We start from the raw sequence: 17,325 nt of genomic DNA, 5'->3' as shown, positions 1-17,325 counted from the left end.
GATTGAGGTCAGGGCTTTGTGATGGCCACTCCAATACCTTGATTTTGTTTTCCTTAAGCCATTTTGTCACAACTTTGGAAGTATGCTGGAGGTCATTGTCCATTTGGAAGACCCATTTGCGACCAAGCTTAAACTTCCTTACTGATGTCTTGAGATGTTGCTTCAATATATCCACATACTTTTCCTTCCTCATGATGCTATCTTTTCCCCCCCACTGTAGATACTTTTGTACCTGTTTCCTCCAGCATCTTCACAAGGTCCTTTGCTGTTGTTCTGGGATTGATTTGCACTTTTCGCACCAAAGTACGTTCATCTCTAGGACAGAATGCGTCTCCTTCCTGAGCGGTATGATGGCTGCGTGGTCCCATGGTGTTTATTATTGCGTATTATTGTTTGTACAGATGAACGTGGTACCGTCAGCCGTTTGGAAATTGCTCCCAAGGATGAACCAGACTTGTGGAGGTCTACACATTTCTTTTCTGAGGTCTTGGCTGATTTCTTTTGATTTTCCCATGATGTCAAGCAAAGAGGCACTGAGTTTGAAGGTAGGCCTTGAAATACATCCACAGGTACACCTCCAATTGACTCAAATTATGTCAATTAGTCTATCAGAAGCTTCTAAAGCCATGACATAATTTTTCTGGAATTTTCCAAGCTGTTTAAAGGCAGTCAACTTAGTGTATGTACACTTCTGACCCACTGGAATTGTGATACAGTGAATTATAAGTGAAATAATCTGTCTGTAAACAATTGTTGGAAAATTTACGTGTGTCATGCACAAAGTAGATGTCCTAACCGACTTGCCAACACTATAGTTTAAAAAAAAAAGACATTTGTGGAGCGTTTGAAAAACGAGTTTTAATGACTCCAACCTAAGTGTCTGTAAACTTCCAACTTCAACTGTATATCCAATCAAATTCATTTAGCAATATCCAAATCATATATACATTTCAAGAGGTTTCAAGGTTAGACCCAAGAATAGCACATTCTATTAATCTATTTAATCATTCACATTTTTAAATACCAATATCCAAATCTATACTTGTATTCAATCAATGAAAATGAATCATCAAAAAACACATAAAAAAATATATATTCTGATTTTAGATGTGATCATGTCTTAAGAACAATAAACAAAAACTAAGGTAGGCCTATTTGTGAGTAAACATTCATACATACAATATGATTTAATGTGGCATTAACCAAAACACAAATTCTCAGTCAAAAACACAAGTCAGAACACAGCCTCTCTATTCTCTCGTGTGTTTTCAGGTCCTCTGACCGGGAAAATGTCTTTCCACAAAAAGAGCAGTTGTATGTCTTCTCCTCCTGTGTATGTATTCTTTCATGCTTCTTCAGATGACTTAACCAGTTAAATCTCTTTCCACACTGGGAGCAGTGGTAGGGCTTATCCTCTCCTTTGTGTGTCCTGTCATGTGTATTCAGGGCTTCTAACTGGGTAAAATTCTTACCACACAGGGAACATTGGTAGAGTTTTTCATTTTTTTTGTGTGTGTGTATTCGCTCATGCCTTTTCAGGGTCCCTAACCACCTAAAACTCATTCCACAATGGGAACAGGGGTAAGACTTCTCTCGTGTGTGTGCTTTCTCATGCAGTTTCAGGCTCCCTAACCACATAAAACTTTTTCCACAATGGTAACATTGGTAGAGCTTTTCCTTTTTGTGTGTGTGTATTCTCTCATGCCTTTTCAGGGTCCCTAACCACCTAAAATTGTTTCCACATAGAGAACATTTGTAAGGCTTCTCACCTGTGTGTATTTTCTCATGTAGTTTCAGGCTCACTAACCCCCTAAAACTCTTTCCACAGTGGGAACAGTTGTAAGGCTTCTCACCTGTGTGTATTCTCTCATGCGTTTTCAGGCTCACTAACCGTGTAACAGTCATGCCACATTTGGAGCAGTGGTAAGGCTTCTCTCCAGAGTGTATTCGCTTATGTCTTTCCAGGCTCGCTAACCGTGTAAAAGTCATTCCACACTGGGAGCAGTGGTAAGGCTTCTCTCCCGTGTGTGTTTTCTTATGTTCTTTCAGGTGTCCTAACCGGATAAATGTCTTTCCACACTGAGAGCAGCAGTGTGGTCTTGCTGGTTTGGATGTCTCTGGGTCTGGTTCCCCTGAAGGACTCTTCCTGCTGTCAGAGTGAGAGTCTGGTCTCCCTCCTGCTAAAGACAAACAAAGTATTTAGTTAAATACTAAACAAAGACCTGAATGAAACCTCCATGTGATAAAACTATCTTCCTATGTGGTTTAATAGGCAGTAGGTAGCCTAGTTAAGAGCAATTTTTAAAAAAAACGATTGAATCAATTTTACGATAAGGCAGTAATGTAACAAAAATGTGGAAAAAGTCAAGGGGTCTGAATACTTTCCGAATGCACTGTATATCTGGCCTTGTGTATTGGGTTATTGTCCTGCTGAAAGGTGAATTTGTCTCCTAGTGTCTGTTGGAAAGCAGACTGCACCAGGTTTCCCTCTAGGATTTTGCCTGTGCTAAGCTCTATTCGGTTTATTTTTAACAACAAACAAAAAAACTCCCTAGTCCTTGCAGGTGACAAGCATACCCATAACATGATGCAGCCACCACCATGCTTGAACATATGAACAGTGGTACTCAGTGATGTGTTGGATTTGCCCCAAACATAACACTTTGTATTCAGGACATAAACTACATTTCTCTCTTTTCTTTAGTGCCTTATTGCCAACAGGATGCATGTTTTGGAATATTTTGTATTCTGTACTGGCTTCCTTTTCACTCTGTCATTTAGGTTAGTATTGTGGAGTGACTCCAATGTTATTTTCCCCACCCTCGGTTACGTGGCTGGGCATAATCACATCTTTCTGATTGCACCTTGTCCGTTCTCATATAGACAAATCTATACGGATACAAACAGAACCAAGTGAGACATTATTTCACTCCTGACTGTCTGTGGCAGAGAATTATCAATCATCGAATCGGAGTTAAATTCATTACTCAGATTGAGAGCAGAATTTCTAATTCATAGTCAGACAAATGGATTATCTGGATGGTAATAGACGTAGCTTCCTCTTAGCTAGAAAATGACGCAATAATGATAGTCTTGCTGACATTGTTTCCATTCAGTCTGATGATGGTGTTCTCTTGCATGATTCACCATCAATCACTTACAACTTAAAAATGTCAAGGCTGTCCAGCTTCCAGTCCCCTGTTTGCCCCATCACTGGAGCCTTTAGCTAAAACAAATACGTCAATCCAAAGATATAGGGCAAATATCAGTTAAGGATACATCCCTGTTAGTGAGCATTTTCTCCTTTGCCAAGATAATCCATCCACCTGACAGGTGTGGCATATCAAGAAGCTGATCATTACACAGGTGCACCTTGTGCTGGGGACAATAAAAGGTCACTGAGGAGTATTTCTGTCTGTAATAAAGCCCTTTTGTGGGGAAATAACTAATTCTGACTGGCTGGGCGGGCGGGCCTGGATCCCAAGTGGGTGGGCCTATGGCCTCCCAAGCCCACCCATGGCTGTGCCCCTGCCCAGTCATGTGAAATCTATAGATTTGGGCCTAATTTATTTATTTCAATTGACTGATTTCCTTATATGAACTGTAACTCAGTAAAATCGTTGAAATTGTTGCGTTTATATTTTTGTTCATTATATATATAATTGTTTACCTCCTAGAAGCCATCCGTAAACCAATGGGAATAGTTACGGTATGGAACACAGATCTTAAAGACGACAACCAAACGTGGATCTATTTGCTAACTAACAAGGCAGAACAGTTGAATTGTTATGAACACACCTTCCTGTCTGTCTGCCACTGTTTGAACAGCACGCTAGCCTGTCTCTATTTAACAGATGTTGAAATCAAGTGGAATACCTTATTTCTCAGAATGAGAACCAGTTGCCAATTCCTTATATAATTGTGTTTTGTGATTATTGCACATTTATAAAAACACAGACTAGACAGAAGTCGTCCTCCAGAAAGTAGTCCATCACAACTTTTTCCCACTGATCTTTGTCGATAGCGCCTGCTAAATTCAGGGCAGCAATGTTGTTGAGACCAGTAGCAACACTTTTGCAGTTCTCAATGATATCTTAAAAATAAAAATAAATGCATTTTAAGGACTATCTACACATACTGAGCAGCTCATGTTATAGACAGAAGCATGCTACATGGCAGACCAATCCGAAACTCATCTCTCGGCATGTCCAGCCCATCCATTATCTCAGCCAATCACGGCTAGCGGGAAGGTTCCTGTCTTTTTTTCATGGCTAAACAAACTAGGCTCGTAATTTAACCATTTAATTCTTATTTTACAGATGGAATACAAGTTTGTTATTAAGGCACATAAAAGTTCCCATGTTCCAGAAGGCATTTCTGCCCAATACTAATTTGGATGAAAACTAAATGTTTTATGTTCAAATGCCTCTCTGTACAGTAGTGATGTGCGACATACGCCTAGCTTCCTGGAACGGGTCACAGGTTATTTTATTGGACTAGAAGCATCTAAAAGGGTGGCTGTCTCTTTAAGTAATGAATGACGTCATTCTTGAGGCAGAATGTGGCTGTGGATATCTGACTTTGTGGCTGTGGAATCTGACTTTGTGGCTGTGGAATCTGACTTTGTGGCTGTGGAATCTGACTTTGTGGCTGTGGAATCTGACTTTGTGGCTGTGGAATTTGACTTTGTGGCTGTGGAATCTGACTTTGTGGCTGTGGAATCTGACTTTGTGGCTGTGGAATCTGACTTTGTGGCTGTGGAATCTGACTTTGTGGCTGTGGAATCTGACTTTGTGGCTGTGGAATCTGACTTTGTGGCTGTGGAATCTGGTGGAAACCAGACTGGAGGCAAAGGAAGACGAAGAAGTGATTGATTATTTGGTGGCAAGAGACGAAGTGAATTAATAACATTTTTGGTGCCAATCAGTTGTGAAATCAGCATATTTTGGGTTATGGAATCACAAACAAAGTACTAGGGTATTGAATTCAGCTGACATTTCAGCTATTCATTTCTTAATTAATTTGTAAAAATGTCTGAAAGTGTAATTCCACATTGACAATATGGGGTATTGTGTGTACGCCAGTGAAACAAAATCTCACTTGAATCAATTTTCAATTCAGGCTGTAACACATCAAAATGTGGAAAAAGTCGAGGGGTGTGAATAATTTCTGAAGGCGCTGTATCCAGGTAAGCATTGACAAATTCCATTTGATATTGATGAAGGTAAAAAATAATAACATTGTCTGAAGGCACTGTATAAGTTATTCTCAAAGAATCAATGGCTAGGATATTATTCATTTAAATGTTTAAAAGCTGCATGCACCAATCGCAGTTTCCCTTTTAACAATTCATACAGCGCTGAACAACATATATGAGTGTAGAACTTCAGTAGAACGCCCCTTAAAAACCACACATTTCAAAAACTGCATAGTTTGAACGCCTGTTTTAAAGACAATACTTACTGGTGTTAATCAGATCTCCAGTCTCCTCCTCCATTCCTTCCTCCTCACCCTCTTTAACTTCCAAAACATCTTCCTCCTTTTCTTTTATTGAAATAGCCTCCTCTGCCTCTTTCACTCTAGAAGGTTCTTCCTCTTCTTTCATTATAACATCCTCTTCTTTCAATGTGACAGCCTCCTCTTCCTCCTTTTTCATTCTGAAAGCTTCTACCTCCTCCTCTTCCACTGTTACAGCCTCTATCCCCTCTTCCTCTATAACATCCTCTTCTTCTTTCAATGTGACAGCCTCCTCTTCCTCCTTAATTCTGAAAGCTTCTACCTCCTCCTCTTCCACTGTTACAGCCTCTATCCCCTCTTCCTCTTCCACTATAACAGCCTCCTCTTCCTCCTTCTTAATTCTGAAAACTTCTACCACCTCCTCTTCCACTGTTACAGCCTCTACCCCCTCTTCCTCTTTCACTATAACATCCTCTTCTTTGAATGTGATAGCCTCCTCTTCCTCCTTCTTAATTCTGAAAGCTTCTTCCTCCTCTTCCTCTTTCACGCCAAAAGGTTCTTTCACTATAACAGCCTCCTCTTCATCCTTTTTCATTCTAAAAACTAATTCCTCTCCTTTCACTGTAATATACTTCTCTTCCTCTTCTTTTGCGATAATGTTCGGCCCCAGAGCTTCTTTCTCCGTCCAGCAGACCTCCTCTTCTTTAGCAGGGGGGGAGTAGTTTAGTGAGCTCATGGTCGGGATGTTAGCTAGCTAGATAGCGACTAGCCTAACCTCAGTATCAATTTAACACATTTGCTAATTTAATTTAGCTAGTAAATTAACTTCAAAATAACTAGTTTTATGTTTGAAACACTGAGATTAATATACACAAGATCGGTCTAAAGAACTTAAACGTTTCGGTTTTATGTTGGCTAGCAAACTACCTCCTGGTTGAATCAGTAGCCTGTTGTCTCTGTTGAAGAAGCTTCCCGTCCCGTCCACTAGATTATACGTCACGCAAGCAGCATCACCAGAAAGACTCACATCGCCATCTGCTGACTGGAGTGGGTAACACAGACTGGAAAAATATTCATTACATAATATATTCGGGCAAACAATGTAATAGAAAGTCACTTAAAAACTACCCGTTTTTATGTTTTCTCCAATACTTTCCTCCAGGGCTGACCTGCCCATTAGGCAGGATTAGGCGACAGAATGACAAAGGCAGCATTTTCAGAGGTAAACTGACCAAGGTGCTCTGGCAACAACACATAATAACACCTCACATAATTCAATTCAAATCAAATTGTATTGGCCACATACACATATTTAGCAGATGTTATTGCGGGTCTAGGAAATTATTCTGTTCCTAGCACCAACAGTGCAGTAAATCCTTGTGTTCCTAGCTCCAACAGTGCAGTAAATGCTTCTGTTCCTAGCTCCAACAGTGCAGTAAATGCTTCTGTTCCTAGCTCCAACAGTGCAGTAAATGCTTGTGTTCCTAGCTCCAACAGTGCAGTAAATACTTGTGTTCCTAGCACCAACAGTGCAGTAAATGCTTGTGTTTGATTTATTTCATCACATTCCCAGTGGGTCAGAAGTTTACATACACACAATTAGTATTTGGTAGCATTGCCTTTAAATTGTTTAACTTGGGTCAAACATTTCGGGTAGCCTTCCAAAAGCTTCCTACAATAAGATGGGTGAATTTTGGCCCATTCCTCCTGACAGAGCTGGTGTAACTGAGTCAGGTTTGTAGGCCTCCTTGATTGCACACGCTTTTTCAGTTCTGCCCACACATTTTCTATAGGATTGTGGTCAGGGCTTTGTGATGGCCACTCCAATACCTTGATTTTGTTGTCCTTAAGCCATTTTGCCACAACTTTGTAAGTATGCTTGAGGTCATTGTCCATTTGGAAGACCCATTTGCGACCAAGCTTTAACTTCCTTACTGATGTCTTGAGATGTTGCTTCAATATATCCACATAAATTTCCTTCCTCATGATGCCATCTATTTTGTGAAGTGCACCAGTCCCTCCTGCAGCAAATCACCCCAACAGCATAATGCTGCCACCCCCGTGCTTCACGGTTGGGATGGTGTTCTTCGGCTTGTAGGCTCCCCCATTTTCCTCCAAACATAACGATGGTCATTATTGCCAAACAGTTCTATTTTTGTTTCATCAGACCAGAGGACATTTCTCCAAAAAGTACGACCTTTGTCCCCATGCGCAGTTCCGAACCGTAGTCTGTCTTTTTTATGGCGGTTTTGGAGCAGTGGCTTCTTCCTTGCTGAGCGGCCTTTCAGGTTATGTCGATATAGGACTCGTTTTACTGTGGATATAGATACTTTTGTACCTGTTTTCTCCAGCATATTCACAAGGTCCTTTGCTGTTGTTCTGGGATTGATTTGCTGTTTTTGCACCAAAGTATGTTCATCTCTAGGACGGAACGAGTCTCCTTCCTGAGCGGTATGACGGCTGCGTGGTCCCATGGTGTTTATTCTTGCGTACTATTGTTTGTACAGATGAACGTGGTACCATCAGCCATTTGGAAATTGCTCCCAAGGATGAACCAGACTTGTGGAGGTCTACACATTTTTTTCTGAGGTCTTGGCTGATTTCTTTTGATTTTCCCATGATGTCAAGCAAAGAGGCACTGAGTTTGAAGGTAGGCCTTGAAATACATCCACAGGTACACCTCAAATTGACTCAAATTATGTCAATTAGCCTATCAGAAGCTTCTAAAGCCATGACATAATTTTCTGGAATTTTCCAAGCTGTTTAAAGGCAGTCAACTTAGTGTATGTACACTTCTGACCCACTGGAATTGTGATACTGTGAATTATAAGTGAAATAATCTGTCTGTAAACAATTGTTGGAAAAATGACATGTGTCATGCACAAAGTAGATGTCCTAACCGACTTGCCAAAACTACAGTTTGTTAAAAAAACATTTGTGGAGCGTTTGAAAAACGAGTTTTAATGACTCCAACCTAAGTGTATGTAAATTTCCAACTTCAACTGTATATCCAATCAAATTAATTTAGCAATATCCAAATCATATATACAATTCAAGAGGTTTCAAGGTTAGACCCAAGAATAGCACATTCTATTAATCTATTTAATCATTCACATTTTTAAATACCAATATCCAAATCTATACTTGTATTCAATCAATGAAAATGAATCATCAAAAAACACATTTAAAAAAATATATTCTGATTTTAGATGTGATCATGTCTTCAGAATAATAAACAAAAACTAAGGTAGGCCTATTTGTGAGTAAACTTTCATACATACAATATGATTTAATGTGGCATTAACCAAAACACTAATTCTCTGTCAAAAACACAAGTCAGAACACAGCCTCTCTATTCTCTCATGTGTTTTCAGGTCCTCTGAACGGGAAAATGTCTTTCCACAAAGAGAGCAGTGGTATGTCTTCTCCTCCTGTGTATGTATTCTTTCATGCTTCTTCAGATGACTTAACCAGTTAAATCTCTTTCCACACTGGGAGCAGTGGTAGGGCTTATCCTCTCCGTTGTGCGTCCTGTCATGCGTATACAGGGCTTCTAACTGGGTAAAATTCATTCCACACAGGGAACATTGGTAGAGCTTTTCCTTTTTTTGTATGTGTATTCGCTCATGCGTTTTTAGGGTCCCCAACCACCTAAAACTCATTCCACAATGGGAACAGGGGTAAGACTTCTCTCGTGTGTGTGCTTTCTCATGCAGTTTCAGGCTCCCTAACCACATAAAACTCTTTCCACAATGGTAACATTGGTAGAGCGTTTCAATTTTTTGTGTGTGTATTCTCTCATGCCTTTTCAGGGTCCCTAACCACCTAAAACTCTTTCCACATAGAGAACATTTGTAAGGCTTCTCACCTGTGTGTATTTTCTCATGCAGTTTCAGGCTCACTAACCCCCTAAAACTCTTTCCACAGTGGGAACAGTTGTAAGGCTTCTCACCTGTGTGTATTCTCTCATGCGTTTTCAGGCTCACTAACCGTGTAACAGTCATGCCACATTTGGAGCAGTGGTAAGGCTTCTCTCCAGAGTGTATTCGCTTATGTCTTTCCAGGCTCATTAACCGTGTAAAAGTCATTCCACACTGGGAGCAGTGGTAAGGCTTCTCTCCTGTGTGCGTTTTCTTATGTTCTTTCAGGTGTCCTAACCGGATAAATCTCTTTCCACACTGAGAGCAGTGGTGTGGTCTTGCTGGTTTGGATGTCTCTGGGTCTGGTTCCCCTGAAGGACTCTTCCTGCTGTCAGAGTGAGAGTCTGGTCTCCCTCCTGCTAAAGACAAACAAAGTATTTAGTTAAATACTAAACAAAGACCTGAATGAAACCTCCATGTGATAAAACTATCTTTAGAGGATCCTGTGGTCCTCTGTAGCTCAGCTGGTAGAGCACGGCGCTTGTAACGCCAAGGTAGTGGGTTCGATCCCCTGGACCAGCCATACACAAAAATGTATGCACGCATGACTGTAAGTCGCTTTGGATAAAAGCGTCTGCTAAATGGCATATTATTATTATCTTCCTATGTGGTTTAATAGGCGGTAGGTGCAATTTTAAAAAAACGATTGAATCAATTTTACGATAAGGCAGTAATGTAACAAAAATGTGGAAAAAGTCAAGGGGTCTGAATACTTTCCGAATGCACTGTATATCTGGCCTTGTGTATTGGGTTATTGTCCTGCTGAAAGGTGAATTTGTCTTCTAGTGTCTGTTGGAAAGCAGACTGAACCAGGTTTTCCTCTAGGATTTTGCCTGTGCTAAGCTCTATTCGGTTTATTTTTATCAAAAATAATAATAATCATCCCTAGTCCTTGCAGGTGACAAGCATACCCATAACATGATGCAGCCACCACCATGCTTGAACATATGAACAGTGGTACTCAGTGATGTGTTGGATTTGCCCCAAACATAACACTTTGTATTCAGGACATCAACTACATTTCTCTCTTTTCTTTAGTGCCTTATTGCCAACAGGATGCATGTTTTGGAATATTTTTTATTCTGTACTGGCTTCCTTTTCACTCTGTCATTTAGGTTAGTATTGTGGAGTGACTACAATGTTTTTTCCCCACCCTCGGTTATGTGGCTGGGCATAATCACATCTTTCTGATTGCACCTTGTCCGTTCTCATATAGACAAATCTATACGGATATAATAATAATATGCCATTTAGCAAACGCTTTTATCCAAAGCGACTTACAGTCATGCGTGCATACATTTTTGTGTATGGGTGGTCCCGGGGATCGAACCCACTACCTTGGCATTACAAGCGCCGTGCTCTACCATTTGAGCTACAGAGGTCCATATAAACAGAACCAAGCGAGACATTATTTCACTCGGCTGCTTCTTTCACTCCTGACTGTCTGTGGCAGAGAATGATCAATCATCGAATCTGAGTTAAATTCATAACTCAGATTGAGAGCAGATTTTCTAATTCATAGTCAGACAAATGGATTATCTGGATGGTAATAGACGTAGCTTCCTCTTAGCTAGAAAATGACGCAATAATGATCGTCTTGCTGACATTGTTTCCATTCAGTCTGATGATGGTGTTCTCTTGCATGATTCGCCATCAATCATTTACAGCTTAAAAATGTACATGAAAAACTGATACAGTTGTGAAGTATAAAATCCCCCAGACAGCATGAGACTCTTTTTGAGGGCCTGAATTAACAGCAACTTTCCTCCCATGATGTACAGTCTCTAGATGCACCGTTACCGCTCAATGAACTACACAATGCACTGAAAGACATGAACAGAGGTAAATCCCCTGGATGGCATCCCACCGGAATTCTATTTAACCTTTTGTTCTGAACTTGGCCCGGTATTATTAGAGATGGTACAAACATCTATTCAAATGGGCTTTTTTTCCAACAGGGATGTTAATACTGCAATTATCTCTCCGTTACATGAAAACAGGTAAAGACCCAACTCGGTTCAAGTCAAAGGCCTTTCTCCCTCATCAACAGTTACATGAAATTGTAGGCCAAGGTTCTAGCTAAACACCTTGAAACCATTTTACCCAAAACGAGCTCATTCTGATCAAACAGGTTTTGTCAAACGTAGATTGGCGTCAGACAATCTGAGACGTCTCCTACATATAATACACATTACATCTACTATACCATCCCCCCCTGTAAAGTTCTGTCAATTGATGCGGAGGAGGCCTTTGACCGTCTCCAATTTTCCCACCTCTGGTACAGTGGGGGAAAAAAGTATTTAGTCAGCCACCAATTGTGCAAGTTCTCCCACTTAAAAAGATGAGAGAGGCCTGTAATTTTCATCATAGGTACACGTCAACTATGACAGACAAAATGAGAATTTTTTTCTCTCCAGAAAATCACATTGTAGGATTTTTAATGAATTTATTTGCAAATTATGGTGAAAAATAAGTATTTGGTCAATAACAAAAGTTTCTCAATACTTTGTTATATACCCTTTGTTGGCAATGACACAGGTCAAACGTTTTCTGTAAGTCTTCACAAGGTTTTCACACACTGTTGCTGGTATTTTGGCCCATTCCTCCATGCAGATCTCCTCTAGAGCAGTGATGTTTTGGGGCTGTCGCTGGGCAACACGGACTTTCAACTCCCTCCAAAGATTTTCTATGGGGTTGAGATCTGGAGACTGGCTAGGCCACTCCAGGACCTTGAAATGCTTCTTACGAAGCCACTGCTTCGTTGCCCGGGCGGTGTGTTTGGGATCATTGTCATGCTGAAAGACCCTGCCACGTTTCATCTTCAATGCCCTTGCTGATGGAAGGAGGTTTTCACTCAAAATTGCACGATACATGGCCCCATTCATTCTTTCCTTTACACAGATCAGTCATCCTGGTCCCTTTGCAGAAAAACAGCCCCAAAGCATGATGTTTCCACCCCCATGCTTCACAGTAGGTATGGTGTTCTTTGGATGCAACTCAGCATTCTTTGTCCTCCAAACACGACAAGATGAGTTTTTACCAAAAAGTTATATTTTGGTTTCATCTGACCATATGACATTCTCCCAATCCTCTTCTGGATCATCCAAATGCACTCTAGCAAACTTCAGACGGTCCTGGACATGTACTGGCTTAAGCAGGGGGACACGTCTGGCACTGCAGGATTTGAGTCCCTGGCGGCGTAGTGTGTTACTGATGGTAGGCTTTGTTACTTTGTTCCCAGCTCTCTGCAGGTCATTCACTAGGTCCCCCCGTGTGGTTCTGGGATTTTTTCTCACCGTTCTTGTAATCATTTTGACCCCACGGGGTGAGATCTTACGTGGAGCCCCAGATCGAGGGAGATTATCAGTGGTCTTGTATGTCTTCCATTTCATAATAATTGCTCCCACAGTTGATTTCTTCAAACCAAGCTGCTTACCTATTGCAGATTCAGTCTTCCCAGCCTGGTGCAGGTCTACAATTTTGTTTCTGGTTCCTTTGACAGCTCTTTGGTCTTGGCCATAGTGGAGTTTGGAGTGTGACTGTTTGAGGTTGTGGACAGGTGTCTTTTATACTGATAAGTTCAAACAGGTGCCATTAATACAGGTAACGAGTGGAGGACAGAGGAGCCTCTTAAAGAAGAAGTTACAGGTCTGTGAGAGCCAGAAATCTTGCTTGTTTGTAGGTGACCAAATACTTATTTTCCACCATAATTTGCTAATAAATTCATTAAAAATCCTACAATGTGATTTTCTGGAGAAAAAAAATCTCAATTTGTCTGTCAGAGTTGACGTGTACCTATGATGAAAATTACAGGCCTCTCTCATCTTTTAAGTGGGAGAACTTGCACAATTGGTGGCTGACTAAATACTTTTTTCCCACCTCTGGTATACTACGGAACGTATGGGATTTTTGGCCAAATGTTTATCACAGTTCGCCATCAAATGGGGAAATTGTCAAGGCTGTCCAGCTTCCAGTCCCCTGTTTGACCCATCACTGGAGCCTTTAGGCTAAAACAAATACGTCAATCCAAAGATATAGGGCAAATATCAGTTAAGGATACATCCCTGTTAGTGAGCAGTTCTCCTTTGCCAAGATAATCCATCCACCTGACAGGTGTGGCATATCAAGAAGCTGATCATTACACAGGTGCACCTTGTGCTGGGGACAATAAAAGGTAACTGAGGAGTATTTCTGTCTGTAATAAAGCCCTTTTGTGGGGAAATAACTAATTCTGACTGCCTGGGCGGGCGGGCCTGGATCCCAAGTGGGTGGGCCTATGGCCTCCCAAGCCCACCCATGGCTGTGCCCCTGCCCAGTCATGTGGAATCTATAGATTAGGGCCTAATTTATTTATTTCAATTGACTGATTTCCTTATATGAACTGTAACTCAGTAAAATCGTTGAAATTGTTGGGTTTATATTTTTGTTCATTATATATATAATTGTTTACCTCCTAGAAGCCCTCCGTAAACCAATGGGAATAGTTACGGTATGGAACACAGATCTTAAAGACGACAACCAAACGTGGATCTATTTGCTAACTAACAAGGCAGAACAGTTGAATTGTTATGAACACACCTTCCTGTCTGTCTGCCACTGTCTGAACAGCACGCTAGCCTGTCCCTATTTAACAGATGTTGAAATCAAGTGGCCTTCCTTATTTGTCAGAATGAGAACCAGTTACCAATTCCTTATATACTTGTGTTTTGTGATTATTGCACATTTATAAAAACACAGACTAGACAGAAGTGGACCTCCAGAAAGTAGTCCATCACAACTTTTTCCCACTGATCTTTGTCGATAGCGCCTGCTAAATTCAGGGCAGCCATGTTGTTGAGACCAGTAGCAACACTTTTGCAGTTCTCAATGATATCTTAAAAATAAAATAAATGCATTTTAAGGACTATCTACACATACTGAGCAGCTCATGTTATAGACAGAAGCATGCTACATGGCAGACCAATCCGAAACTCATCTCTCGGCATGTCCAGTCCATCCATTATCTCAGCCAATCACGGCTAGCGGGAAGGTTCCTGTCTTTTTTCATGGCTAAACCAACTAGGCTCGTAATTTAACCATTTTATTCTTATTTACAGATGGAATACAAGTTTGTTATTAAGGCACATAAAAGTTCCCATGTTCCAGAAGGCATTTCTGCCCCAAAACTAATTTGGATGAAAACAAAATGTTGGAATCTGACTTTGTGGCTGTGGAATATCTGACTTTGTGGCTGTGGAATCTGACTTTGTGGCTGTGGAATCTGACTTTGTGGCTGTGGAATCTGACTTTGTGGCTGTGGAATCTGACGGAAACCAGACTGGAGGCAAAGGAAGACGAAGAAGTGATTGATTATTTGGTGGCAAGAGACGAAGTGAATTAATAACATTTTTGGTGCCAATCAGTTGTGAAATCAGCATATTTTGGGTTATGGAATCACAAACAAAGTACTAGGGTATTGAATTCAGCTGACATTTCAGCTATTCATTTCTTAATGAATTTGTAAAAATGTCTGAAAGTGTAATTCCACATTGACAATATGGGGTATTGTGTGTACGCCAGTGAAACAAAATCTCAATTGAATCAATTTTCAATTCAGGCTGTAACACATCAAAATGTGGAAAAAGTCGAGGGGTGTGAATAATTTCTGAAGGCGCTGTATCCAGGTAAGCATTGACAAATTCCATTTGATATTGATGAAGGTAAAAAATAATAACATTGTCTGAAGGCACTGTATAAGTTATTCTCAAAGAATCAATGGCTAGGATATTATTCATTTAAATGTTTAAAAGCTGCATGCACCAATCGCAGTTTCCCTTTTAACAATTCATACAGCGCTGAACAACATATTTGAGTGTAGAACTTCAGTAGAACGCCCCTTAAAAACTACACATTTCAAAAACTGCATAGTTTGAACGCCTGTTTTAAAGACAATACTTACTGGTGTTAATCAGATCTCCAGTCTCCTCCTCCATTTCTTCCTCCTCACCCTCTTTCACTCCCAAAACATCTTCCTCCTTTTCTTTTATTGAAATAGCCTCCTCTGCCTCTTTCATTCTAGAAGGTTCTTCCTCTTCTTTCAATGTGACAGCCTCATCTTCCTCCTTTTTCATTCTGAAAGCTTCTACCTCCTCCTCTTCCACTGTTACAGCCTCTATCCCCTCTTCCTCTTCCACTATAACATCCTCTTCTTCTTTCAATGTGACAGCCTCCTCTTCCTCCTTAATTCTGAAAGCTTCTACCTCCTCCTCTTCCACTGTTACAGCCTCTATCCCCTCTTCCTCTTCCACTATAACAGCCTCCTCTTCCTCCTTCTTAATTCTGAAAACTTCTACCACCTCCTCTTCCACTGTTACAGCCTCTACCCCCTCTTCCTCTTTCACTATAACATCCTCTTCTTTCACTATAACAGCCTCCTCTAACTCCTTTTTCATTCTAAAAACGAATTCCTCTCCTTTCCCTGTAATATAATCCTCTTCCTCTTCTTTTGCGATAATGTTCATCCCCAGAGCTTCTTTCTCCGTCCAGCAGACCTCCTCTTCTTTAGCAGGAGGGGAGTAGTTTAGTGAGCTCATGGTCGGGGATGTTAGCTAGCTAGCTAGCGACTAGCCTAACCTCAGTATCAATTTAACACATTTGCTAATTTAATTTAGCTAGCAAATTAACTTAAATTTAACTAGTTTTATGTTTAAAGCACTGAGATTAATATACACAAGATCGGTCTAAAGAACTTAAATGTTTCGGTTTTATGTTGGCTAGCAAACTACCTCCTGGTTGAATCAGTAGCCTGTTGTCGCTGTTGAAGAAGCTTCCCGTCCCGTCCACTACATTATACGTCACGCAAGCAGCATCACCAGAAAGACTCACATCGCCATCTGCTGACTGGAGTGGGTAACACAGACTGGAGAAATATTCAATACATAATATATTCTGGCAAACAATGAAATATAAAGTCACTTAAAAACTACCCGTTTTTATGTTTTCTCCAATACTTTCCTCCAGGGCTAACCTGCCCATTAGGCAGGATTAGGCGACAGAATGACGAAGGCAGCATTTTCCGAGGTAAACTGACCAAGGTACTCTGGCAACAACACATAACACCTCACATAATTCAATTCAAATCAAATTGTATTGGCCACATATACATATTTAGCAGATGTTATTGCGGGTCTAGGAAGTTATTCTGTTCCTAGCTCCAACAGGGCAGTAAATACTTGTGTTCCTAGCACCAACAGTGCAGTAAATCCTTGTGTTCCTAGCTCCAACAGTGCAGTAAATCCTTGTGTTCCTAGCACCAACAGTGCAGTAAATCCTTGTGTTCCTAGCTCCAACAGTGCAGTAAATCCTTGTGTTCCTAGCACCAACAGGGCAGTAAATCATTGAGTTCCTAGCTCCAACAGTGCAGTAAATCCTTCTGTTCCTAGCTCCAACAGTGCAGTAAATCCTTGTGTTCCTAGCTCCAACAGTACAGTAAATCCTTCTGTTCCTAGCTCCAACAGTGCAGTAAATGCTTGTGTTCCTAGCTCCAACAGTGCAGTAAATCCTTGTGTTCCTAGCACCAACAGGGCAGTAAATCCTTGTGTTCCTAGCTCCAACAGTGCAGTAAATCCTTGTGTTCCTAGCACCAACAGGGCAGTAAATACTTGTGTTCCTAGCTCCAACAGGGCAGTAAATACGTGTGTTCCTAGCTCCAACAGTGCAGTAAATCCTTGTGTTTTATTTATTTCATCACATTCCCAGTGGGTCAGAAGGTTACATACACATAATTAGTATTTGGTAGCATTGCCTTTAAATTGTTTAACTTGGGTCAAACGTTTCGGGGTGCTTCCAAAAGCTTCCCACAATAAGATGGGTGAATTTTGGCCCATTCTTCCTGACAGAGTTGGTGTAACTGAGTCAGGTTTGTAGGCCTCCTTGATTGCACACACTCTTTCAGTTCTGCCCACACATT

The 17,325-nt window shown here is 40.8% G+C and overlaps 1 protein-coding gene across 1 annotated transcript; it reads right to left on the bottom strand.

The window, feature by feature from the left end:
- Nucleotides 1-8,780: 8,780 nt before the first annotated feature.
- Nucleotides 8,781-15,574, bottom strand: LOC311126526 (uncharacterized protein; the record flags this gene model as incomplete). Its single annotated transcript, XM_084200521.1, has 3 exons — nt 15,316-15,574; nt 9,448-9,736; nt 8,781-9,108 (listed from the first exon to the last, which is right to left on the bottom strand). The coding sequence occupies exons 1-3, from the start codon at nt 15,485-15,487 to the stop codon at nt 8,781-8,783; spliced, it is 789 nt and encodes a 262-aa protein (XP_084056647.1). The 5' UTR covers nt 15,488-15,574.
- Nucleotides 15,575-17,325: the final 1,751 nt, after the last annotated feature.

This window comes from Coregonus lavaretus (genome assembly GCF_964263955.1).
Source record: "Coregonus lavaretus genome assembly, contig: HAP1_SCAFFOLD_129, whole genome shotgun sequence".
NCBI lineage: Eukaryota > Metazoa > Chordata > Actinopteri > Salmoniformes > Salmonidae > Coregonus > Coregonus lavaretus.
This window is presented reverse-complemented; position numbering and strand designations above follow the sequence as displayed.